The 27,500-nt window shown below is 34.9% G+C and overlaps 2 protein-coding genes across 7 annotated transcripts in view; one reads left to right on the forward strand and one right to left on the reverse strand.

Moving 5' to 3' along the window:
* Window positions 1–5,067: 5,067 nt before the first annotated feature.
* On the forward strand, window positions 5,068–18,276 carry LOC130818718 (uncharacterized). Of its 5 annotated transcripts, XM_057684895.1 has the most exons (6): window positions 5,068–5,407; window positions 8,221–11,153; window positions 11,257–11,366; window positions 12,201–12,291; window positions 13,766–13,919; window positions 18,023–18,276. In XM_057684895.1, the coding sequence occupies exons 4-5, from the start codon at window positions 12,201–12,203 to the stop codon at window positions 13,888–13,890; spliced, it is 216 nt and encodes a 71-aa protein (XP_057540878.1). In that variant the 5' UTR covers window positions 5,068–5,407; window positions 8,221–11,153; window positions 11,257–11,366; the 3' UTR covers window positions 13,891–13,919; window positions 18,023–18,276. The 5 variants fall into 5 exon arrangements, with proteins under 5 accessions (XP_057540878.1, XP_057540875.1, XP_057540877.1 ...); XM_057684892.1 differs by lacking the exon at window positions 11,257–11,366; XM_057684894.1 differs by lacking the exon at window positions 11,257–11,366 and having other exon boundaries at window positions 8,284–11,153.
* Window positions 18,277–19,286: 1,010 nt separating this feature from the next.
* The window catches only part of LOC130818719 (U1 small nuclear ribonucleoprotein C), an 8,435-nt gene continuing 221 nt past the window's right edge, over window positions 19,287–27,500 (reverse strand). The window contains exons 1-7 of one of the 2 annotated variants that reach the window (XM_057684898.1): window positions 27,473–27,500; window positions 27,255–27,312; window positions 27,120–27,162; window positions 26,207–26,248; window positions 25,835–26,084; window positions 20,130–20,468; window positions 19,287–19,906 (exon numbers count right to left, since the gene is read on the reverse strand). The exon at window positions 27,473–27,500 is cut by the window's right edge and continues 221 nt beyond it. In XM_057684898.1, the coding sequence (XP_057540881.1) occupies window positions 20,143–20,468; window positions 25,835–26,084; window positions 26,207–26,248; window positions 27,120–27,162; window positions 27,255–27,262 (669 nt within the window). In that variant the 5' untranslated portion in view covers window positions 27,263–27,312; window positions 27,473–27,500 and the 3' untranslated portion in view covers window positions 19,287–19,906; window positions 20,130–20,142. Of the gene's footprint in view, window positions 19,907–20,129; window positions 20,469–25,834; window positions 26,085–26,206; window positions 26,249–27,119; window positions 27,163–27,254; window positions 27,364–27,472 lie in introns of both variants that reach the window. The other variant, XM_057684897.1, reaches the window with a different exon arrangement.

A 27,500-nucleotide genomic window follows, 5' to 3' on the forward strand; every position in this document is an offset into this window, starting at 1 on the left:
TGGATAAGTTAAATTCAGTTTGGTTGTGAGAGCAAGGTTTCTTGATGAATCTTTTCAAAATTCAATAGAGAATTTTAACAAACTCTCTGAAAAGGGAAGTTAATTTGGAAGAATATTTTGATGATTTTGAATGTAATAGATCCTTTTTAGAGAAGCATGATTATGATCTTTCTCCCAAGTTCATTCTTGATAGTTTCATCAGTGGACTCAATGATACTTTAAAACCATTTATTAAAGCCTTCAAACCTGATTCAGTAACCAAAGCCATGGAGTACGCTAGATTGCAAGAAGAGAGTGTGAAGTCTTTGCATAATGCCATTCCAAAACAAACATGGAAGCCCTTTTCTTTAACTTCTAAACCTAAAAAAAAAACCCCCCTTATTACCTACCCCTACTGAATTAAATCCCAGTAAGTTTAACCCCAAGAAAAACTATAATCTTTCTTATTCAAATTTTAGTAACCATAAGCATAACAATTTTGTACCAGATAGATTTGTGCCAGCAAAAATTAGAGCTGAGAAAATTGCTCAAGGCCTTTGCTACTTATGTGACAAACCCTATGAAAAAGGGCATAAATGTGGTTTTAAAGAGCCTCAATTGTTCATAACTGAAATCTTGAAAGATGAGGAAGATAAAGGAAATAAATTCATGGATGAAGAATACAACTGTGGGGAAACACAGAAGATTGAAGAGCTTATATCTTTTTACATGCTTTAACTGGAGAACAATCTTTTTACACCATGAGGGTTGTTGGTTTTGTCAAGCATAAACTAGTACACATCTTAATAGATTTTGCAAGTACTCACAACTGCTTGGATAATGAGTATGCCAAAAAGCTAGGATGTGTGTTGGAACAAATAGTTCCACAAGAGGTGACTGTGGCAGATGGAAATAAGTTGGCTTGTCAATACAGGTGTAAAAACTTCTCTTGGAAGATTAATGATACAATTTTTGATACTGATGTTCTATTGATACCTATTGGAAGATTTGATATGGTTCTTGGAGTGCAATGGCTTAGAACTATGTGGGAGATTAGTTGGAATTTTCAAAAAATGATCACGAAGTTTGAAATCAAGGGACAAGTTTGTGTTTAAAGGGATTTCTGAGAAGAGGCTTCACGTGATAGAAAAACCTTTGAAAGGTAAAGAAAATGACCAATCCATTCATTTCAGTCTTTTACAAGTTTTAAAACCCTAGATACTTCACCTTCCTGCTTGATGAATAATCTAATAGAATCTGAGACAATTAATGAACCCCTGAAATAATTATGTTTAAAAAAGAGTTTGAGGATGTTTTTGAAGATCCTAAAGAATTACCACCAGAAAGAGGAGTATTTGATCATCAAATAACTTTGAAAGAGGGCTCTAAACTTATAAACATTAGGCCATATAGGTACCTCTTGAAACATAGAGACATTATTGAGCAATTCATTCAAGAAATGTTAGAAAGGGGTATAATCCAACACAGTAACAGTCCCTATACTTCACCTGTTGTATTAATTGTGTAACACCCCGAGATATTCTAACGTCATTAATTAATATTTTAATAACTTTTGGGTATTTTATAATTATATTAAATTAATTTTAAAGTAGTTTTAATAAATTCTTTTCATATACGAATTTAAAAATTAACATATATTTATATTAAAAATACAATTACGATTACTAAAAATAAAGAGGTTCGAATCGAAATTATTCTACTTATTAGAACTTGTGAGCACACATAAGTGAGCCTTCTTAACTAGGAAGCACGGACACGCCCCTGGACCTGCGTGTCGTGTGTCGGACACGCGACGGACACGCGAAAATCCGTGTCCGACACGCCAAATAAAGTGTCTAATATTTTAATATTTTTCCGAACACCTGGACACGGCAAGGACACGCGACGGACACGGCAAGGACACGGAAGGGACATGTGCCCCACGTGTTTTTTTTTTTAAAAAAATCAAAAACAGGGACTTGGTTACTCAATTACTCCTTCCCGCAGACCCGAACTCTTTCTCACTCTAAACCTAAACACTCTTCCTCCAGTGTCTGTCGTCCTCCCGCACGGCCGCACCACGCCACCGACAGGCACCGGCTGCTTCTCGCCTGCTCCATCACAGACGTTGTCGGTGCTGCTGTCTGCTGCCTGCTGTGGGTTGCTCGAGCCTCGAAGCGACGAAGCCTCGATTCGAAGTTCGATTTTTTGAACACAGTCGAACCCTAGTCCTTAAAAATCGAAATTTTTGATTTTGTTTAAGGTATTCTCACTCTTTATCCTAAATCCTAATATTAATCTTGTTCTAATCTTTAATCTTAGTGTTAATCTTAAATTATTAATCTTGTTGACTTGTTGTTTTAACATTTATTTTTAAATCTTGATTTTTAAATCTTTAATTGTGGTTGTTTGAATTTCAAGAGTTCATGTCTAGTAGTGGGGCTAATGGCTCTGATTCATGCAATGTGAGTGGTGATGCTACAAATGAAGAGGGTGATTTCAGTTCTTATCCTTTGTGGAAATATGTTGTTAAAGGGGACAAAATGAGTGGGGGTGGGGGTAATTATACTTGGCAATGCAACTTTTGCAAACAAATAAAGAGTGGTTCATATACTAGAGTTAAAACACATTTGATGGGTGTTGCAAAAGGTGGAATTAGTCAATGTCCTAATATAACAAATGAGGATAGAATGCAAATGAGAAACTTAGAAAGACAAGTTGAGCAATATAAAGAATCTAGACAACCAAAAAGACCACCACTTCCTAGTCAATCTTTGTCTTCTGAAACTTCTCTTTCACCAACATCATAAGCCAAGAAAAGATTATCTGACAACCTAATCACCAAAGCTTTTGATATACAAGCTCGAAACAATTTGGATGTTGAGATAGCAAGGATGTTTTTTACCGGAGGATTGCCTTTCAACCTTTGTCGAAACCCTTACTATGTTAGTTCATACAACTATGCTGCCACAAATAATATTCCTGGTTACAAGCCTCCTGGTTACAATAAAATGAGAACCACTTTGTTAGATAGAGAGAAAGAAAATGTTGAAAAGCTTTTAGAACCAACAAAGGCTACTTGGAGGGAAAAAGGGGTAAGTATAGTGAGTGATGGGTGGAGTGATCCACAAAGGAGACCTTTAATTAACCTCATGGTGGCTTGTGAAGTTGGTCCTCTGTTCTTTAAGGCCGTTGATTGCTCAGGAGAGGTAAAGGATAAAGACTTTATTGCTAGTTTGTTGAATGATGCCATTGAAGAAGTTGGAGATGACAAATTTGTTGTACAAATTCTCATTGATAATGCAAGCAATTGCAAGGCCGCTGGAGAACTTATAGAGGGTAGATATCCACATATATTTTGGACACCATGCATTGTTCACACTCTTAACCTTGATCTTAAAAACATTTGTAATGCTAAAAATGTTTCAAACAATAAGGAGGTTTATGATGAGTGTCATTGGATAACCGAAGTTCATGGAGATGCTTTATTTGTCAAAAACTACATAATGAACCATTCAATGAGGTTAGTTATATTTAATAAGTTCTCTCCATTAAAGCTTCTTTCTGTTGGTGATACTCGCTTCGCTTCAGTAGTTGTCATGCTAAAGAGGATGAAACTTCTTAAAACTACTCTTCAATCCATGGTTGTTAGTGAGGCTTGGTCCACATATCGTGATGATCATCATGGACAAGCTACACTTGTGAGGGAAAAGATTCTAAATGATGATTGGTGGGACAACGTTGATTACATTCTTGATTTTACTCGTCCTATTTATGACATGATAAGAGCATGTGACACCGACAAAGCATCACTTCATCTAGTATATGAAAAATGGGATTCAATGATTTTAAAGGTGAAGGAGATCATATATAACCATGAGCATAAGCAAAGGCATGAGTATTCTTCTTTCTTTAGTGTGGTCGAAACAATACTTCTTAGCCGTTGGAAGAAAAGCAACACTCCACTTCATTGTTTGGCACAATCTTTGAATCTAAGGTATGATATATTTTTTTATGTTTAAATGTTTAAAGCATTAGATTATGCATTAACTAAATTTTCTTCTTTTTTATGTATTTAAAAGGTATTATAGTGACACATGGCTTAAAGAGGTCCCCGGTAGAGTTGCTCCACATGTTGACAATGAAATTTCCACACAAAGATTCAATTACTTTAGAAGATTGTTTCGAGACTTGGAAGATAGAAGAAAGGTTAATATGGAGTATGCTATTTTCTCGGCAAGAGATGGTGGTGTATTTACCGAACCAGAATGCTTGAATGATATGTACTTGATGGCTCCAAAGCATTGGTGGGCAACTTATGGCTCACAAGTTCCGATGCTTCAAGCATTAGCATTCAAGTTGTTGGGACAACCATCATCTTCTTCTTGTTGTGAGAGGAATTGGAGCACATATAAATTCATTCATTCATGTACTAGAAACAAACTTGCACCAAAACGTGCTCAAGATTTGGTGTACATTCATAACAATCTTTGGTTGCTTTCAAGGAGAGGTGAGGCTTATAACAAGGGAAGAACAAGGTTGTGGGATGTTGGAGGAGATGACTTTAGAATTCTAGAAGATTCTATTTGTCTTGGTATGGCGGATCTTTCTCTTGATGAGCCCCAGTTGGGAACTACTTTTGTAGCGGAGGATGATGATGGATATCATATGGATGATGATGGATGTCATATGGATGATTTGTGATGATCAAACTTAAATTTATCTATTTATTTGGTTTTTTTTGATTTGGTTTGTATGACTATTTTTAAATACTCATGTTCTTTATTTGGTACTTATTTGCATTTAATGTGAGTTTTATGTTTTTAAAGTGTTTATTTACATATATCAAATGAAAGATTGTAAACTTATCTTTAATTTGATATATTTATTATATTACCATTTTCGTGTCCCCCTGTCCGCCATTTTTAAGTTGGCGTTTTCCCGTACCCGTGTCGTATCCATGTCCGTTTTAGTGTAACTTATTCTTAATTGGGCATTCCAAGAAAGTGAATTTAGAAAATAAATAAATAAATAAATAAGGGGAAATAATAATAATAATAATAATAATAATAATAATAATAAGGGCTTGAAACCCTTGTTGCTTTACTAGCCGTCATCCCTAACCTCCCACCCTTCTTTCCTTCTCCCTCACTCCTCACGGTAGCAGCGGCCCAGCCACGTCACAGGCCACGTGAGCCTCCCCAGGAACACCACCATCAGCCGGCAACCAGCCACGTAGCAGCAGCGCCGCCTCCCCCACCAGCAGCTAGGCTGCGTTCTGCAGCCAGTGAACAGTAGCTTGGCTGCGTTGCGCAGCCCGTGGACAGCAGCTAGGCTGCGTTGGGCCCTTCAACCACCAAGACAATCTCGGTTCACCACCACCACAACCTTCACTTACCCTCTTCACCATTTTTGCTAGTTTAACATTGTAAGCCATCTCTTCTATTTTCTCTAATTAATTTTCTAGTTTTATTTGGATTTTTATTAAGTGTACTGAGTTTGATGTTGGTTTTGTGTTAATTTTATTGAATTTTTTTGTGGGTAAGAGTTTGATGGATGAATTGAACATATTTATGGTTTAGGGTTTGAAGTGTGATTAGAAATTATGGGTTGTGTGTTGATTGTGTGTTAGTTTTTTTAAATCTTACGATGAGTAACAATTAAAGGTGTTATCTTTGAAATTAGTAATAGTGTGGGCTTTCATGTTACATTATGTTGGTGTATTAGTTAATTGATTCTTGCTATGGATAATGGTTAAAAGTATTATCTTTGAACATGAAATGACTAGGGTTTGCATTAGAAATGAAATTACTAATGATGTGTGTTTTATGTTATATTTTGGTGATAATTGATTAAATAACCTTAAAAGTAGTTTTAAGACTGAGTCGATTGGTTATTGTTGTGATAATTAGTAATGGTGATGATTTTAGTTGACTATGGAAGTGATTTTGGTTGTTAAATTGGGAACAATAGTTACTAATTGTTGTGGTTTGATTGTTGCGGATTACAAGTACTCTTATTAGGTTGTTATTGAAGTCATAATGCATAATGTTAGTAAGCCAAGAGCATAATGTCAACTTATCGTCGATGGTTGCTAAAGTTACTTGTCGTGTTTTGATTATAATTCTTTCTAGCTTTGGAGAATGTAACAAATGATTTCGCGATTCGATAACTCTAAGATTTGCCTTATCGTTGTATAAGTGTTATATTAAAATTGTAAGGCTTAGTTGTGATTAGTAATTTTTGGGTAACGCGAACCGATATATTCAAAATTAGTTGATGAAAAGGAACGATTCACATATGCTTTTACTTTTAAATTGGTGAAAAGACTTATGTTATGTTGAGTTAATGATTTTGACTTGTATTGAATGAATTTTGCGCATGCTAGAGTAATCGAAAACTCATGTTGAATGGGTGATAGTGGTTACTTGGCATTTAGTTGGTATGACAAAGTAGTTAAGGAAACTTATTAGTTCTATTCCTAACTTGTATAGGTTCCCAGTTCATAAGAGGAAAGTAGGACCTTAGTTGGGTTATTTTTGTAACTTTTGGTTGTGCAGTGACGCTTGCAGGTACATACACGCAATAATTAACCCGTACATGCATCTTGCATTGTATATTTATCGATATTGAATTATTTTAAAACATATGTTGTACACTATCTATGAAGTCGAATAAAATATCGAAGTTATTGATTGTATGATTTTCAAGTTTACTGATAGAGAATAGTATTAGTATGCCAAATGCTGATAATGATTTAGAATGAGAACGATTCTCTTGTCATTGAGATTGGTTGTTATTTGTTTGAAAGGGAGCGAGTCCTTTATTAATGATATTGATTATCGTTAGTTTGAATAGTGAATGGTTTCCTTATTGATGAGATTGATTATTTCTAGTTTGAATGAGAATGACTCCATTATTGATGAGTTTGACTTAGGAATGAGTGTCTTAGTGATGGAGCAAGAAAGTTGTTGGTTGTAATAGGAATGAGTCCCTTATTGATGAGATTCATATCACACTTGTTTGGTTATTGTGACTCCACTGGATATGGTACCCCAGTGGGTTTAGTTCATGGAGGTAGGACAATTTGTATATGGTCGCTATACGGGGGTATGATCATGCTTTACTATTGGGCCCTGGTATGGCCCGTCATCACCCTTGGTTGAGGTGTTGTCATGTGGATCTTGCAAACCCCAATATGGTGGCCTCTAGTCACAAATGTTTAGGTATTGTGGCTTCACTGGTTTGGTACCCCTGTGGGTTTAGTTCCCGGAGGTAGGACCATCTGTATATGGTCGCTGTACGGAGGTGTGATCATGCTTTACCATTGGGCGCCGGTATAGCCCGTCACCGCCCTTGGTTGAGGTGTTGCCATGTGGGTCTTGCAAACCCCATTATGGTGGCCTCTAGTCACATATATAGATAGATATTTGAAAGTGGTTAAGCTCTTAGTTCAAGTGATACCGAGAAGTTATGAAGTCGAAAAGAAGTGAAGAAGATGGAAATGACAGTGAGAAGTGGGAATTGATGTTTAGTGGTTATGATTAGCACTTGGAGTGTTGTGAAATCACCCTCATATTATGACATACTCTATTAATACTAATTATGCCTTATTATGACATGATGTTAGTTTCTGACGTGTACATGTTTGATTTGTTTGAAATGGCTCTTTCTATGATGGTCTTGTGATGTTACGTTTGATATTTCTGTCTTATGTTGAGCAGTAGGGAGATCATAGATAAACTTAAACAGGTTATGGAGTCTCTCGTGCATTGCATATGGGGGATCGAGCGCGTTACTTATGTTTATAATAATGTTTTCATGGGTTTTAACCCCAAAGTTTTATTTTGCTGGGCTGTATATGTTTGAGAGGCATGAGACCTCCATTTGTATCAGTTTATTTCCGTTGCATAATTTTCTAGTTTGTATGTTTTATTTTTTTTTAAGTTTTGTCTTTTGAAACTCAAGCATTTACGTTGGAACCACGATCCATGCTTGACATGATCTTTAGAGAAGCCGGCGATGAATCATTCCGCCGTAATATAGTTTTGATAGGCCGTTGATGCCTTTACTTTATTAGATTCTAAATAACCTTTATTTTTCTACAAAGGCGCCCAGTTTTAGGGTAGATGTTGCCGAAATTTCCACTAACATTTTATAAGTTTATTATTAGTTTATTTATTTTATTTTAATGTAACACCCGAATTTCCTCCCGTCCTTTACGGTTTTGGTTTCGTACAGGGGGTCAGAAATTCAGGGTGTTACAAATTGGCAAGAAGGATGGTAATTGGAGATTATGTGTAGATTATAGGCAGTTGAACCAGCATACTATCAAGAACAAATTTCCTATCCCTGTATTGGAAGAACTGGTAGATGAGCTTCATGGTTCAAGAGTATTCAGTAAAGTGGATCTTAGGTCAAACTACCATCAATTGAGGATGCATGTTGATGATATATGCAAGACTGCTTTCAAACATGTACAGGTCATTATGAATTTTTGGTTATGACATTTGGTTTAACTAATGCTCCAGCTGCTTTTCAGAATTGGATGAATCAGGTCTTTAGATCATTATTGAGGAAATGTGTGCTAATATTCTTTGATGATATATTGATCTATAGCAAAACATTGACTGAACATTGTACTCACGTTAAATCAGTTTTTCATATATTGAGATAGACCAAGATGTATCCTAAGAGTAGTAAATGTTTGTTTGCTGCATCTAAAAATTGAGTATTCAAGTCATTTCATATCAAAAAAGGGAATAGGAACAGATCCTAAGAAAATAGAAGCAATGGTTAAGTGGGCTGTTCTTACTTGAGTTAAGTGCTTTAGGAGTTTTTTAGGATCTGGATATTATAAAAACTTTATAAGAGGGTATGCAGAAAAGAGTAAACCACTCACTGACTTGCTTAAAAAGGGGGCTTTTCAATGGAATGATCAGGCACAACAAGCTTTTGAAACTTTGAAACAAGCTTTGGTGACAGCCCCTGTGTTGGCATTACCTAATTTTGACAAGAAATTTATAATTGAAATTGATGCCTCAAAGGGGGGAATTGGAGCTGGGCTTGTGCAAGAAGGGCAACCTATAGCTTTCATTAGTAAAAGCTTGGGACCAAAATGGCACAGGTTATCAATATGAAAAGGAATTCTTGGCTGTTGTATTTGCAGTTCAAAAGCGGGAACATTACCTCATGAACAACCACTTTGAAATAAAAACTGATAAAAAAAGTCTTCAATGGTTACTGCAGCAGAAAGTGTCTACTCCATTTCAATAGTTCTAGCTTGCTAAGCTAATGGGTTTTAACTATGAAATAAGCTACAATAAGGGAAAAGACAATGTGGTGGTTGATGCCTTGTCAAGGGTTAAAGTGGCTGAGATATTATGTTGTGCTATCTCCCTCATTTCATCAGATTTAGAAGAAAAAATTAAGAGGAGTTATGCCATGGATCCACACCTTGAGGAATTCTACAAAGACTAACAAGTGGGGAACAGGTCAAGTACTACACCCTTCAAAATGACTTACTAAGGAGGAAACAAAAGCTTGTGGTAGGTCCTGATGTAGAGTTGAGAACATCAATCATCACATTGCATCACACTAGCATGGAAGCTGGTCATTGTGGAAGAGATGCCACAGTTATGAGGGTAAAGAGGTTATTCTTCTGGAAACATATGGTAAGACATATAAGGCAGTTTGTGAGAGAATGTAAGACATGTCAGGCTGCAAAGAATGAATCAGTGGTTCTTAGATTGTTGCAACCACTTTCTATTCCAACATAAGTTTGGCAAGACATATCAATGGACTTCATCACTGAATTAAAAAAGTCATGTGGAAAAGATGTTATTTTTGTGGTGATTGACAGGTTTAGCAAGAGTGCTCATTTCATGACTCTTAGCCATCCCTTCACTGTCATACAAGTAGCCCAAGTTTATTTAGACAATGTTTTTAAGCTGCATGGATGGCCAAGGTGTATAGTAAGTGATAGGGATCTAGTCTTTTTTAGTACTTTTTGGAAATTATTATTTGAAATCCAAGGTACACAGTTTCGTATGTTTTCAGCTTATCACCCTCAAAGTGATGGGCAAACTGAAGTAGTTAATAGATGCTTGGAAATGTATCTAAGATGTATGTGTGGGGAGGAACCAAAGGAACGAGCTAAATGAATTTCTTTGGCTGAATGGTGGTATAATACACATTTTCACTCCTCTACCCAACTTACTCCTTATGAGATAGTGTACAATCAACCACCTGCATTTGCCTTATTTGCCAGGAGAGTCATCCAATGCTGCAGTAAATAGAAGTTTGCAAAGAAGGTAAGACATGATTAAAAAGGAAGACAGGGTTCAATCAAGAATGAAATCTCAGGCTGATAAACATAGAATAGACAGGTCATTTCAGGTTGGTGATTGGGTCTGGTTGAAATTACAACCCTATAGGCAGAATACAATTCATAGAGGAACAATCAGAAGCTAGCTAAAAGGTATTTTGGTCCATTCAAGATCACAACTGTGGTTGGCAAGGTGGCCTATCAATTGCAGCTTCCAAGGGGGGCTAGAATACATAATGTAGCTAATGCTTTTCCTGCTTTCAACCATGAAACTTGAGGGCAAGTTTCTTTTAATAAAGGGAGCTTTGCCACAGTACTTAATGTGTATTAGGGGTAAAGTTGTAATTTTACATCTTTTGTTTGTTATTTTTGCTCCTTTCCTTTAGTCCTTATATAAATACTTGTAATTATCTTTTGGTTGAGTATGAAATAAATAAAATACTATCTTTCTCTTTCTAATTTCTTCTTCTCTAACCCTCTCCTCTTTCTTGAGTGTAATCTGAAGTGATTGTTCACATCGAACAACCATTGCCAAGGGTCACACAAAAGCTGATCCGTATCAAAACTAAATGAACAGTGCTTGACCTGCAGTAGTCGGTCATTTTTTTGATGAGAGGTGTTGTGGGCAACAAAGGTCAAAAGATTGGATTATTTATAAATAATGAATAATAGCAGTTATTCAAAACAAAACGTAAAAGATAGATTATCCTTAACAATTTTTTTTTAATGGAGAGGGTAAATTAAAACCATTTGATTTAAGAGTTTGGGATTATAAAGAGCGGCACATTCTATAATTTTCAAGGGAACCTCTAAGTGGACAACAACCAGTCATCCACCATTGACGACGGTAAGTTTTTTCGTCCTCCTCCCTTGTGCTCTTTTATTAGGGTTCTAGTTTAGATTGCATCTTTTCTTCTTCTTCTCAACACTTATTTTGGAGGGTTTGAAAGGTTCTGATGTTAGCAATTGGAACGTTGCCGCCGGCGATCTGGCTCTCGTCTCCGTACTGTATGATACTAACGTTTTGAAACGCCGTTCGGTGCAATGTTTGGCGTTTCAGGTAACTATGGTGTCGAGCTTCAATGGTGTACTTCTCCCACTCCCAACATTTGATTTTCTTCATTGAATTTCATTTTATCCATTACAACATGGAAAGGTGTTTATTGATAGGAATGAAAATTTATGAAGAAATACATGTTTGGGGATACGTTTTCATTACCTTGGACTCATTGACATTTACATTTTGATGAAAGCTTTACGAAGGTCATTACATTACCATTTATTAATGGCTAAACATTAGAGTAGATAAAAATACTCAATTACTAGAATCCTATGTTTGACGAGCCCTTCTACAGTTTGCTATTGGTCGTGTTTGGGCCTTTGTGGTGGTTAATGGGGGAATGATAGGAGTTTCATAGTTTTTTAGGCACATTTTCCTTCAAATATTTGTACATCAGTTAATCCTATGCCATTTCCTAATAAAAGTAGTTTATATTGGTTTTGAGCAATGAGTTTTTTGGATTGGATTGATAGTTGTAATTTCAATAGGTTGAAAGCTTTGAACTATATAATTCCCAAGTTGTCTATCTCTTCATCTTTCTTTATATATATAGGGAAACTCAGTTCCGGCTATTAGGCTATCCTTGTTCCTCTAAATCTTATCAATATTATATTATAAGCTACTATGATTTTTCATTGTTGCAAACATAACTTGTCAGTTCCGAGTGCTTGTCTTGAGCTTGGAGCGTGTTTAGAAGTCCTAATGGTGACCATCGACGAATTTGATTTGGTGAAGAATAGCTTAGTTATCAATTATTTATTAGATCTGACTATGATTTCTTCTTGGTTTTAATGGTACTTATGGGCACATGACACATTATTTTTGCTGTAACAGATGAAATTTGTGGATTGGTATGTAAAGATTGCAGTGGTTTCTGCCATGATTGGAGCTTCTATGGAGCTATTCATGATTAAAACTGGTTTCTGTGTGAGAAATCTCCTTTTCTTCTCTCTCTCCTTCGTTTTCTCAACCTTTTGTTTTCCCACCTCCCAAGCCCTGGACAAAATGTGGACTTGTTTTTTGTGGTTTATAATTAACAGTTTATTTGGTGTTATGTTTTTGTTGTATATTTTCAATATGCCTTGTGAAGTCCTTGTCTTTTGTAGCAATAGCCAAGAGTTAGAATTGTTACAACTTATTTAGCTATCCAACCTAATCCTTATTAAAGTCATTTCATTTCTTAATTACTTAGTGTTGTGGATTACAATATTAGCCATCAAACATGTTGAAAGCCTACCAGATAGGTAGATACCCTGTGACTGTTTATATTTCAGCATGGGAGTGGACCAGAATGAGGCCCTTGTAATAAAAAAAGTTTGAAATCAATTGATCTTGATTGCAAAAATCAATATGATCCAAAAGTATTCATCCAAGAAAATTAATCACTTTCTCATTCAAAGGCGGATAAGTGAAAATAAATCACATTAAACAAATTGGCAAGCTAAAGAATCTTGTCGCTTTGGTTGGATTAGTTTTTAGAAGGAAATGCTAGCTCAATTGGAGAATGGAACATTTGAATGTGGAAATGTTGAAAGGTTTACATCTAGGAAAGGAATGAGAAACGTATGAGCTCTAACTGTAGTGCAAAAACAAGGTTGTATCGTATTGAATCATATTGGTCAAATTGTAAAGGTATAAAAAAAACCGTGTTTTAGGATGTTTCAAGGATGATGTGGAACTTTTTTTGGCAACTATGATTTGGATAGTTAACTATTCATGCAGACTGCGGAGTTTGGCCAATGCAGTATATGCGCTCCGTAATAGCTTCTGATATTTATTGATCTGAGAATGATATTTATTGGATAATTTAATGTTTCTTTTGTAAGTTATCTATCCTGCGATGTTCATTGTTTTCACACTGGAAAACTCATTGTCTAGTTAAATAATTTGCTGCAATAGTGCAGCTTTCTTGCTATATTCATCAAGTAACTATGCTTGTTAAAGGCTGTGGCGCTGTGCTTGAAACAAACCTCATGAAGAATCTTGGAACCTGGTTGCGGTAAATAAATTCTGCATGTAATCACCTATAAACTTCATATCAAGCACCAGGTTTATCTCTTTTAGGTGCTGCCTATTGAAACTAGGTTGAGATCCTGTCAGTAACTCCAAATTCTAAGAATTAAGAGGTGTCTGTTATGGATTACTGGCACTCGACTCTTTTGAACTTGAAATGAGAAATTTTGCACCGGGCGTTACTATTTTCAAAGTTGGAATATTTTCTCGAAACCATGTGTCCGTTATGGATTAGTGGCACTTGACTTCTTTGCTAACTTGTAAAAGCTAGAATTGTATTTTAATTCTGAAAATTGTGAAGCAAGTTTTGATATCATGAAACATTTATGCAGTACAAGACGGTACCTTTCTGGTTTCTTAACGCTCCACTCGTGTGTTTCATGCAGATGAAAAGGTAACTGTTTTGGAGTCTGAGAAGCGAGCGTGGGAGAATTCACCTGAAGCTGAGGCTATAAGAGAGGCTCTTAATCCTTGGAGAAATATAGATTCCAAAAAAGATAAAGCTCAGTAACTTATTTGCTTTCTTCATTGCTAGTCTGGGTAAGTTTACTACCATTGCGAAACCCGTTATTGTTTTTAGTAGTTATAGTGGTATGTAATTCATTTATAAGCTTGTTTTACTTCCTGCCTCAAGAAATACTTGGGGACCAAAATGTTGAGCATAAGATAAATCACTAAACACCTGGTTACTATCTCATTTAAATTTAGGAAAATTTAAACTATACAATTTTTATGAAGTGATTAAATTAATATTATACAAACAATAAAAAAAATTTGGAGGGCCCAATCAAAAATTCTTAACATGGCAAAATATTTTGGGTTGGGGAGGGGCATATGCCCGTCCGGTGTAGACTAAGCTACGTCATTGCAATTCGCATAACTTTTAACTTTATTTTAGTAAAACTTGCAGCATTTATATTATATCAAGTTCTACCATAGCCTAGAGGCTAGGAGGAAAGGGTTCATGAAAATCTTTTCTTGAGCGAAGGTCATTTTCCATCTATCAATTATGTGAGCTACAATATTCCCCCCTCTATGAACAAAGCTATAGATAGAATTGTTAAAACAGGAACACATATCAAAAGCATAGTCATATAGAGTATCAATAGGCGCTCTTCCTTCTTCTCGCTTTGCAATGGCATCCATTACTGACAGAGAATCTCTTTCCAAGTGCTCCTTGTCTACCTCGAATCTTCTGGCTAATTCTAAATTGAAACACGTCGTGGCTAGCTCAGCTATTTTTACATCCCAACTTGCAGTACACCTTCTTGTACCGGTGAAGAGGACCTTACCAGTGCAATCATGAGCTACCACCCCCAAGCTACGTCTCAGGTCATCTCCAATATGAGCATCAAAGTTGATTTTAATCCAACCTTCATTAGGAGCACCTCCTAGTACTGGTGAAGAGGACCTTACCAGCAATCACGAGCCACCACCCCCAAGATACGTCTCAGGTCATCTCCAATATTAGCATCAAAGTTGATTTTAATCCAACTTTCATTAGGAGTACTCCGAATTTGCAATGACAATAAGATAGGAGTTCAGATACTAAACACCTTCGTCACATTAGTCCTTCAACATGTAACACCCCGACTCCTTTCGGACCGCTGGTGACTACTCATGAAGACCGTAGACTGGCCCCACAGACCAACAAAAGTCTTTCCAACGCACTTTGACCTCACTCGTGCGCACCCGGGAGAACTTCCCAGGACTTCATCCATTCTAAGATTGCTCTCCACCAAGCACGCTTAACTGTGGAGTTCTTAGCAAATGGGTTCCTATGAAAAGAAGATGCACCTTGTTGATATGAATAGTCTATTAATTTTTTTTAAAGCTAAATCTAGGGCATCACACAACATATTGACATAAGTCGTGGAAAGATGAAAAAGATTGCATTGAGTGCCCTCCATAATCTCCTTGTTCCTAGTAAACCAGCAAACCCATATTGAGGCATGAATTCCGCACCTTTTGAAGTTGAGTGAGAAGAGATCCAAGAAAAGAAAGCTCCAAAGGAGTTCCGAGGAGCTGCTTGTAAAATGTCAAAATATGGGTGGGATTTCCACATTTCACACTTACTACAATCGAAGAGAGCGTGTCAAATACTCTCTAGAGCCTTATTACATCTCGAGCATGTAGAAAATGAGTGCATATGTCTATGGAATTGCACAACATTAACTGGGAGCGAGTTCTTACAAGCACGCCAAGGGAAATGTCTCAATTTTGGTGGGCCATTTTAGTTCCAAACTGCCTTCTACAAATTGTTGTTGCCTTCCAAGTTCCCATTCGGATCCCAATTATGAGCTCCTAACATTCCCAACTAGCAGCCTGACTTCACAGAGTAGTACGCATTCTTGTTGTATCCGCAAAACATCATATCTTCACTAGAGCTGGCAAAAGTTGACACGACCTGCTAACCTGACCTGAACTCAACCCCAAATAAGTGGGTTTGGGTTGAGACTTTTGACCCAATTAATTAAATGGGCGACCCGATCTGATCTGTTTATTAAATGGGTTAGGTTCAGGTCAAAATTTTAAACCTGAAAAAAACCTGTATAACCCATTTAATTAAATGTGTTAATTTCGAATTAAATCAATAAGTATAAGCTAAACTTAGTTTATTTAATATTTTCTTATTTTTCATAGTAAATACAAAATAAATAACAAAAAAACATAAAGTTAAAATTAAAGCCTAAAAAATTAGATTTAATCAACGTTAAAAACCTTAAAATAAAAACAAAAAAATTATAAACGGATTAAGTGGGTCGAAATCGGGTCAATCTGATCTGTTGCAGGTCGGGTCAAGATTGTGATTTTTGACCCAATTAACTAAATAGATTGGGTTTGGGTCAAAGGTTTTCTGACCTGATCTGTTTGACAGGCTTAAATTCTTCACCTCTTCCGTGCTAAGGGCATAGCAAGGATCCCTTACACTGTTTCTTTGTCAAAAAGAGTCCTCAATGTATCCACATTCCACGTCCCACCATATCATTAACTCACCCACCTTGAAATCAACAAGCATTCTCATGCAACATCTTTGAAACTAAGAGTTTTCAACCACTTGTCACTCTTACCATTGATGGACCATCCCAAGCCAATTCTCCAACCCAGACCTTCTGGTAGAAGAGATTTCGCACCTTAAATACTTCTCCATGTAAAACTAGGGTCGAAACCCCTTCTAGCCTCCAACACGTCATCATGTTTAAAGTATCTAGCTTTAAGAGTAGTTCTCAGTATTGGATTTGTGCCCTTAAAGTCTTCACATTTATGTTTTCAAGAGGGCTTGATTAAAACATTTTAAATCTCGAAAACCCATCCACCTTGCTTCTTTGGAAGACTTAAGTTGGGCTAACTTTTAACTCTTTACTCTCAATTTTATAGTTGGGTTTTTTCAAGATATGAACTTTTGATATATTCTCTTGATATTGCAATATTATTTAGAGAAATTACATGTGGTAATCCTGTGGTTTTGGGTTTTCCACTTGATAACCAAAGGTTTTTAAAAATCCACGCGATAACCTTGTGGTTTACCCAATTCAACCCCCGTGACTTTTTGACCCAAAAAAACATTTGGAAATGTTAATTTAGTAAGGATGATGAAGTGGCTTTTTAGATGAATACATTAAAAATCCCTATTTTCCCAATTCAATTGTCCAAACATCCGAACCCTAATTTCCCAAATTCTCTAAAATTCCTAAATCTCTAAACTAATTCTCCAAATTTGAAACACAAATTCAATGAAATTCATCTCCAAAGATCACAAATTCGAGCTCTCAACTACTGGTGGATAAAGGTCGAAAGTTTTTGCCCCAATTTCGTTTGGTTTACCCAAGAATTTTATTTGGTTTAGCTGTAACACCGAATTTCTTCCCTTCCTTCATGATTTCTATCTTTGTTTAAGGGGTTGGAAAGTTACCCCTGAATTTCCAACCCCTTAAACGAAGCCAAAAATCGTGAAGGAAGGGAGAAAATTTAGGTGTTACATTAGCAATTAATAAAGGTGAGTAATTTTAATTTACAAGAATTTCAATTTAACTCTTATATTTGTCAATGCTTGTGGTTTGCAATTACATTTTCTTGCTTTAATCAAAACCGCTTTATTGTTGCTTCCAAGCGAATTTGAAGAAGAAACTCGAAAAAAATTCATTTTCAGCACTATGATTTGAAGAATGAATCCTAATTTGATAGTAGAAGGAGAAATGGAAAAAGTATGGTTTTAGTTTTGGGGAAATAACGTGATTTGGAAAAATGAAAAGGTTAGGGTTTATGTTTTTGGGGAAATATATCTCCTAATGCATTAGCTATAGGTAAAAGGGTTTTATAGGCGTAGAACAATCGTTATCCTTACTAAATTAACTTTTTCAAACGTTTTTTGGGTAAAAAGGTCATGGAGATTGAATTGGGTAAACCTCAGGGTTACCGCATAGATTTTTAAAAGAAACTTTAGTTTACCACGTGGAAACTCAATACCTCAGAGTTACCACATGAAATTCTCTATTATTAATTAAAAAAAAATTAAAAATAGAAGTGGGTTCATAATGATTTTGCAATTCTTTTTTTTTCCTAAATTGATTATATTTTTATTTATACTCTCCTATTTTCATTATTTGTGCTAAATTTTATGAATGATATTGTTTTAATTGTAGGTTCGCTTAAGATTTAAAGGAACATACAAGGCTAAATGATTCTCAAAGTTTTGAAAGTGGGGTTAAGTATGCGTTTACTAATGTTTGATGAAGAATTTACGATTTTGGCCAAGTGCTGGTCGGTGAAAGATTGTTGTTATGAGTTATGACCATGTTTTAGAATAAGATGAATTGTGTTTGTATTGGATATATTGTGTTTAATGCAGACGACATGAGATTTAAAGAACGTAAATGAATAACTTTGATGAGACATACTACAAAGCATTCAAGTAGAATATGTCTATATTTTAGAGAAGAGATTGAAAGTTTCTTTTGTAGGATATAATATATTTCATTTATTAAAAGGAAAAATTACCTTAAATAATTGAATCTTTTATTAACTTTGCTAAAAAAATCTTAACTTTTAATTAACTATAAATAATTCCAATTTAAGAGTAATTTACTTAGGAATATTGTTCACATGACGATTTTTTTTGCAGGTTAATTGTTAAAAATAAGAAAAATAAATATAAAAATTCAAAAATTATTAAAAAAATAAAAGTTAAAATAAAAAAATAACCTAATTTTTTTTTAATTTTTAAATTTTTAAAAGTATTTTATAATTTAATTTTGTTTTTACTTTTTTTATGCAAAATAACTTGTTTTATAGTTAGATTATTCATATTTAATTAAAAGTAAAAATTATTGAAAGAAAAACAACATTGGGTAACTTTTCCTTATTATAATGCAGTAAAGATAATAAACAAATGAGGAAGAATAATGAATTGAAGATAATGGTGGGAGCAAGAAGATCTGCGATTGCTTGAACGAGTCCTTGATGTGTGCTTGAATGCCTGGTCAAGTATCCAATCCTAGAACCGGCAGGGTATTACTATACAATATACATTATTGGATATCCAATAACGCTACCTTTTTTATTTAATGCAATTATGGATACCTAGTAGTAGTAGGTATCCCTATACTCAATTGAGTATCTAAGCCTATTAGGAGATTTTATCTTGTATTATATTCCTACAATCCTACTTTTAATATTATATATGGTTTATTCTTATTAATAAACTCCTACTGTCAATAAAAATTGTTTTATTTTTTCATTGTTTATTTGTCCTTTTAGTGCTTTATCTATTATTTTTTTAGTTTTCTTATATATATATTTATATCGTTCTAGATTAACTAATTCTAGAAAATAAAGGGTAAAACCACATTAGGAAGAATCATTAATTTATTAGAATTTTGGGTTTAAAGTGTTTGCAATTAATTATCTTTCCGGGGGTTTTCGATCCCCTAGTTTGTTTGCTTATCGAGTCTTGTTCATAGTGTTGTGTTTGTCCACCACTTGTATTTATAAATATATCTATTGGCATTCATACTTGTATATATCCATATTTAAAACTGCGATTATCTTTACTAGTTGAGATTTTACATTCTAGTGTTGGCCAAGTAGCCATTACAAAGGAGGGAAAAGGGGGCATTCGTTGGGAATCAGTCGTTGGAGCTCAAAAATAAATGGGACACAGTTAACGGTTTAACTCCTATCGTACTACAATTATCGTAAGGAATGGTTGATTCATAAACATGGGTTATAGAAATATGTCCATGAAACAATTCAGAGTCTGAGATAATGTTAAATTTGACTCCCACTCATCAAGCAGAGCAATATGATGAAGAACCATCTCATATTGTTCTAAACTTCCAACCACAATAATCTAAATGTTTCATGCCACAGTGAAACTCTTAGAACAAAGCACAAAATCTTCAAGCTAATTAATATGTTAATGCTCCTTACTATCTCCAAAATGTCAAAAGTACAAAATTAAAGCACAAACGCTGGAGTCTAACATCTATAAGCTTGATGACAATGCATATCATGCCGAATCCGATTTCCTGCATTATACGAACATTCAAAATTGTAAACGTCTGAAACATGCTTCAGATAATGACATTAATTAAAAGATTCTAGGGATATGCAATTGACTATAACAAGAAATGGTTTTGTTCGATGATGATATTCAGAACCACAATATAGAAAAAATTAATAGGCTAGATTGTAATAATGGCAAACCAAAACGGAATATAATCAAAATAGCAATAAAATCCATAAACATACCACTTCAGTTAGACTAGTGACTGCTATTTGGGGCTTGAGCATATGCAAATCCATCAGTACCAGAAGTTGTAGGATAAGACGTGTTTCCACCAGAAGAAGGAAAGCTTGATGCTGTAGGCATAGATGTACCACCAAAGTTCCCACCTGCAGGAGCACCCTGGAAGCCAGGCTGTGATGTAGTTGGAGGAGTGCCATTAGTAGTAGGAGGCATTGCTCCTGGTACAGATGTTGAGGCTGTCAAAGGTGGCATTCCAGGAGGACCACTCACTTGCCCTGGTGCAGCAGGAGCACCTGGTTGTCCAGGAATGGGTGCTGCGATTGGAGGAGCTGTCCCATACACTGTAAAAATTTCAAAGCTTTTTTTAGCCAAGTGTTCAACAGTAAAATGCTTCCTCCACTATGCTGAGATAAAATAACAGCAAAACAAAACTAAACCATTAAAATTAATCTAACTTCTAGCGATAACCAAAAGCAGATTTCTACCATCTCTATGGCACTGATGCAGAGGCCCACAACATAATTCATGAAAGAACATAAAACTAAATTTACAACAAAAATAGATTTGTATCATCTTGATTTCCAATTGCTACAACCATACACACACATCGACCTTAAACTATTAGCTCTAACTGAAACTTTTTCTCTTTTCCTGATAGCAATCCCAACAAATACAATTACAGTTGTTCATTCGAGCCAACAGGTCAATTTCAGTTCAGGTGTCTGTCGGTCAAAATCGGATTTTTTTTCCGTGTTTGGTTTTACATAATTGTAAATCCATTTTTTATAAAGGGTCAGATCAGGTTCATAACACCTCTAAATACAATCATAAGACAAAAGAAGTACTTTACGATAAGTTGAAGGAGTAACATAGCAGGAAAAGACAAAGTTAATGGTATAATATTTGTGATACTTGATTACAAACAAATATGATTTTGTTAGTCATCTCGTAGTCTTCCAGCCCCTCCTTCCACCTCAACAGAATTTCCAGATTCATCCATTGTTATTTAATTCAAGAAACAAATTGCAAAAGTTTCGAACACTCGGGTACATTATAATAGTCATGTACTTTAGGAAGTGTCCTTTATCCTATTTATTATGATTTAAATTATTTCAAATCACGTGCACCTGGTCATGAAGATAGGCATGGTCCAAATCAAGATAGAGAAGTGGTTAATGGAGTTTTAAAAGCTCTTGAAAAGATTGGTGAAGAAGAGAATGAAATGTAGCAGCTTCGTAAACAATTGGTCATATTCCAGAAAAAAAATATTTGGGACTGGAGCTGCATGAAATGATGCTACAAGAATGAGTCTCATCTCATGGTGGTCGACTTAAGATTGCAGTTGGAGTGTTATCCCAACCTATTAGTAGCTCTTCAGCAGAAAGGGTATGAGCAGTAAAGCACATACCATCGAATAAAAATGCGGTAATGGTCATGATTGAACAGAATGGTGATGCGGTAACGGGAGTGATTTGCCTATCATAACGCCTAAATATCGGTCGAAGCCATAAGATTTTCCTTGATAAGACCAAAAATGCAATTTTTTTACACCTTTACAACACGAAAATATCGGTTCATTGTTTTTGAAAACCTTTACAACGCGACCTACGCGATGCGATGCAGCCTTATTTTTACTCTGGCACATCCTCTTACATTCATAATGTAAAGAAAAACTGATTGAATGCTACGTTTTTACTCACTCAAATATAGGACTCTTATCATGTTTCACACGAGCTTACGTGCAAATTCCTTACAAAAAATGGGACATGCCCTGAGCACCTATCTTGATGATTCTACATTAAGGTTGGAAGACTTGAGAGTTGAAGATTGGAGGAATGGAGGTTGGACTTAGGCTTCGCCATGGGCTTAGATTTTTCATATTTCGTGTTCTTGATTGTATTTTATCATTTTTGAATTTAATTTTATGATTCAAAAAATTGGTTTATAAGCTTTTACATAATTTCACATTTATTTGTGTATCATAGGATCGCATTTCATTTCTTACATTTCCCAAAACAAAAATTGTCATTCTCATTTTCATTGTTGTTTCGTATTGTATCGAATTTCGTTTCGTGCAACATTGCTTTAGTAGCACTGAAGCATGTTGACCTCTAAGTTCCATTATATATTAAATGTTAACAAAAATATAGGGAAGTATGTGATGAATTGGGTCAAAGGAGTCCAAGGGCACTATCGTCTTTTCATATTAATTAGTCTTTGTATTTTCTTAATTAGACTAGTTGTTATTTTAGTTGTATTTAGGGGCTTAGGCCATATATAGAACCACCCTTTGTAATAATGGATTAGCTTTTTAAATATTAATAAGAAGGAATTGCTCTTTTGGGAGTTAGTGGGCAGATTTGAAGTGTCCATGCTATCTAGTCTTGGTAACGGATATTGACCGGTGTGTTACAAAGTATATTGAGAACATTTATACAAGTTTGCTAAACCTACAAAAAGAAAATACCCATATTTGGAATAATGCAGGTCGCCAACCTCGCTGAAGTCCACCCACTCCTCTTTTCTTTTTAGCATTACCATTGAGCAAACTCCAAGGACTGCAGTTTGATCTGCCCTAGTCACATACTAGAAAAGCTAAATTGTTAAGGATAATGTCTAGCATGGCATATACTAACACTAATCCACAGTCTGTTGTCCTTGGTCACCGCTTAACTTCTACAACGGGCAAAACACATTCCAGCGCAAATAATTAAAAGGGGTCAATTCAAATAAATTTACTTATCTACTTGTGTTTCAATTGTAAGCAATTTTCCAGCCCACCAAATCCAAGTTGGCTCAAACTTGTATACTACCCACTAAATACTACTTGGTTGTAACTAGTATGCATGTTGATTATGTAAAGCTCAATTGATGTCTTAACATTTAAGAGCTAGGTTCCTGCTCCTAGTCTAGGAAACATACCTTATTGATAATAAAAGAAATTCTAAACCAATGTTATTAGGCTCAAGAGTACTTATCCAACCTTCAAATTTTCTTAGCAATCCTCATGAGAGATGCCCCTAAATGAGCAAGTGAACTAGTGAATGCAGGAGCAAGTAAAGCATGTATGCAAACAAGCAAGCAAATAGAAGATAGAAAGAAGAAAATAGAAGAAAAAACAAGAAAAAGAAGTCAAAAAGCAAAGAGCAAGGTGGCATTTTAACATGCCAATCACAACTAGCAACATATCTTTAAAGAAAACTTCTAATTATGTTAATTATACAAGCATAAAAACAGATCTCTGAACAAATTCAATCAGATTTTCAGAGTACTTGAAGCAATCAGAAATATACAAGACTCTTTCTCGTCTTTTAGTATTTTGGAAGCATATCAGATTTCGATAACTAACAAAAGCAACTAGAAATCAAAACAGCTAAAGTTGAACCTACTTTTCAAAGGCTCTTTATACTGAGTTAGGATACCATTTAATGTATTTTCAACCATTAATAAATATGTTTTTATTCAACATTTGCACATTCAGTTCTCTTATTCTTATTCTATATGCTTACTTGATGCTCTCATCAAAAATCAGCAGCATTATATCAATTCACTTAGAAATAATTATGGACATTTACTTTCAACATGGAATCACACACACCCACGCACAAGCGTGCCCCCGCCCACACCCACACACAATTCACTTGGAAATAATTCTGAACATTTAGTTTCAACATGAAATCACACACACTCACGCACGCACGCACGCACACGGACACGTACACACACATATATATATTCAATAATTATTCATATAATATAAAGATCATTATATTTTATCAATAATATCCATTTTGATAAGGATAATATATATACATCATCAATTTTGGAACTGTATATATGTATCTCCAAACTAAAATCTTCGTGCAATACGATTTCTATACTAGTTTGAAATAACTTCTACTTACATGTCAAAAGAAAAAACCTAACATTACATTGACAAAAATTCAAAACCTCCTCAACCCAATGACATAAAACCCTCATGTATCATATTCGAGAAAGCTAAACACACCAAGGCACTTCTTCATCTAACTGGAAAACTTTGCTTATTTTCCACCATTGTTTCAAGTATTCACGTCAAAGTCTCCATCGACAGCCAAGTAATCTTGGAATTCAAACCTCAATCCTCCGCTCAACATATGGAGAACAAAAGTCGTATTCAACTGATTTCCATGATGTTCTAGTTCTAGCAATAATTGAAATTGGTAGTTGATACGAAAAAGATAGTATGCTAGATCCACACTATATAAAGTTTAATCCTCGGACCACCACAATTATCAAAATATCACAATGATGTCAATTTCCAGACAATGGTGAAGCTAGTTTTTTAGTTAACGAAAGGACAAACATCCTGAGCATAGTTGTATGCATATAATTTTGCGACAAGAACTTTTTTTTATCGATAGTAGCATGTTATTGTCTTTTGTACTCCGTTTGATATATTTATCACTTTAGTTTGTCTCAAACTAGCTGGAAATATTGGTTGATAAGTCAGGTGACCGATAAAATTAATTGTTGGGTGTTGGATACTTATTAGAGAAAAAGTGGGCAAAAAGGGAAAAGCCGATAAAAAAAGCTAATCCTTGTAGCTTTTCATTTTTTTTAGCTTTTTTTGGCCCTTCTCTTTACCAAAATTCAAAAGTCAACTAAAACCCAATGAAAATTCTATTTATCAAACAGGCCCTTCTATTAGACACGAGATTGTTATCTCTCGTCATTTCATCCACACATTTTTCTCATCTAGTTTATTTTATCATTTTTCAATTTACTTGCAACTAAATTATGTAAAGTTGAATACATAGTAAATTTGTTTATGCAAACAAGTTAATCACTTGTTGCTTTAGGAGTTTCAGTTAGTTGGGTAACTAACTTTTGATGAACCCACAATCGTTAGTAAATTAAATTGATGCTTGATTATGGATTTTTTTTATTTATTTGGAAAAATGTAAAACATGGTCCGTAGTACATCTAGAAGGGTATGTGTTTGCTTTTCAAAATTAAATTAACATAACAATTTTGATTAAAAAACTGTTGGGGAGAGGACATGGCATACCTCAGCCATACCCTCCACTTCCATATTTATTACTATCCATGTTAACCATTTCCACTTACTACTTACTATTCAATGACAAGTGTGTGCATTCAAAACATCATTCCTATACTATTAAAAGAAACAAGCTTCAGCATTGCAAACCTCAAACTTACTACAAAAACAAACATATTTCTTTGTGGTTTCCTAGTGACATCAACAAAAGCACTCGCTCTTTTTATATCCAGTATTGAGAAAACTTATCACACAGGTTATTATTTCAAAGCCAAGAAGTGACATCAAAATTTTCAAATAACATATTAAAGTCACCAAATTAAAGCAAATTGATCAGTAGTTCACTAAAAATGCTTCTTTAAATACCTTTCCACACAAAAACACCACGTTCATCAATTTATCATGCACAAGACGCCCAAGATTAGTGCGTCTGTACTCGTTCTCATGGTTTTAACTTACGATATACAAATATAAATATAAACTCATGAAAACACATGTAGAGGGAGGTCTGAAAATGACTTATGATCAGCAGTTCAATTCTACATGGTTCCCTAACAATTGCAAAGTAACAATATTTTCACAATTCGTCTGAAATCCTATCAAATCCCATGCAGTCCATTGATCATTTAAGAATAACACACTCATAACTTGAAAGCATGAACTTACTTGGCATGCCAGGAGGTCTAGGCAATACAGGTAGCCTGATTCCCGGAGCCATTGCAGCATTTGGGGGAACAGAACCTGGAATCGGCAAAGGTGCGGGAAGAATAGGAGACCTAAGACCAGGTCTCCAGGCCACATATGCAGCTCCAATTTGAAATGCACCCTGACCACTAAGATGCTCCTTGATTCTTTGATCAATCAAACTTTGTGTCTGTTGCTCCTCAAATTGCTGATAGTAACTCCGCACATTTGCCTGAAATAAAAGATAATAATCATGACAAAGCAATCTACACAAGGACAAAAGCAAAAAGTTCCTCAACTGAGTTCTTTTGTTAAAAATACATTTTGAATCTGTGTAATGAGGCAATAGCTTACCTTATGTTTATAACCCGCATTATGCTGCTTCCTCACAGATGGCTTAAAAAAAATAGGTAAGTCAGAAAATCATACAAGTAGGAAAACAAATCCAATACAATTTGCATACAAAGGATAACATCAACAGACAGTATCATAAACAGAAATATATAGTCAAATAAAACACTGAAAAGACATAAGGTTGATACAACTCTCTCATAACTTATTACTAAAAAACATGGCTCCATAACAAATGGGCAAACACAAAAACCAAGTAAATACTTTATATTCTCACGTGATAGTATATGTTATGATGATCGCAATTTCATTCAAACTTGCATAATAAAGATTAATAACTCATGAAAATGGAAATCTTTCAGAGGACAGAACCATTTCTAATCTAAACCTAAAGATAAAAACTGGGTGGTAAAGGCAAGATCAAATCGGTTTAAGAACATCAACTATCCCACATGATCTTTAACAGAAAATATAAATATCATACAGCAACAAGGCCAAATTTTTAATCAGAAAGATTGGACTCGACTATATGAACCTGTAACTCGGTCAAAGTAGTCATCAACATAAATTATTTTTATTTTGAAAACGTAAATGTCATAACTGAAATACTAATCAGATTCAACTGAAATCATAACTGAAAACGTAAATGTCATACCACTAGGAGCTTCAGTACTTAATAAACGTGTATAGTGTATACACAAGAAATACTAATCAGATTCAACTGAAATCATAACTGAAAATAAATAATCATCTGCAACTGGTAAAGTATCATCCTCCCAAAAAATAACAAATTCCAATTTAAAAAACCGCAGCGATACTGATATAAAATCATTTTTTTACTTCAAACATCAAACATAACACAGAATTCAAATTACAGGAAACAATCAATTACGTTATTGATAAGAAAAATCCTTACAGAATCATGTGTCAAGTAAGTATCGCAGTAATCACAATAATACCTGAACAGAGACAAAAAAAATAAAAATAAAAAAATGAGTTGAAGAATTCAGGACAAAAACCCGAATATTGATTACAATAATTTGTATCATACCTTGGCATAGTGTAGATGCTGCTACTGCTATGTTTAACTTCAAACCTCGATTGATGCACTATATCGAAAAAGCGTTGTTAGGTTTGTTTTGTTGAAGAACTTTCAAACCCTAATTTGATTTGGAAACGAATTAGAGGTGAATAAACCTATAGCTAAAGGTGAATAAATTAGAGAATGCAGAACAAAAATAGTTAATCAGAGATTAGAAAAGGTGAAACCTGGCAACTAATGTTGCCGTCCGTTGGT

The sequence above is a fragment of the Amaranthus tricolor genome, chromosome 7 (genome assembly GCF_026212465.1).
Source record: "Amaranthus tricolor cultivar Red isolate AtriRed21 chromosome 7, ASM2621246v1, whole genome shotgun sequence".
Classification (NCBI taxonomy): domain Eukaryota; kingdom Viridiplantae; phylum Streptophyta; class Magnoliopsida; order Caryophyllales; family Amaranthaceae; genus Amaranthus; species Amaranthus tricolor.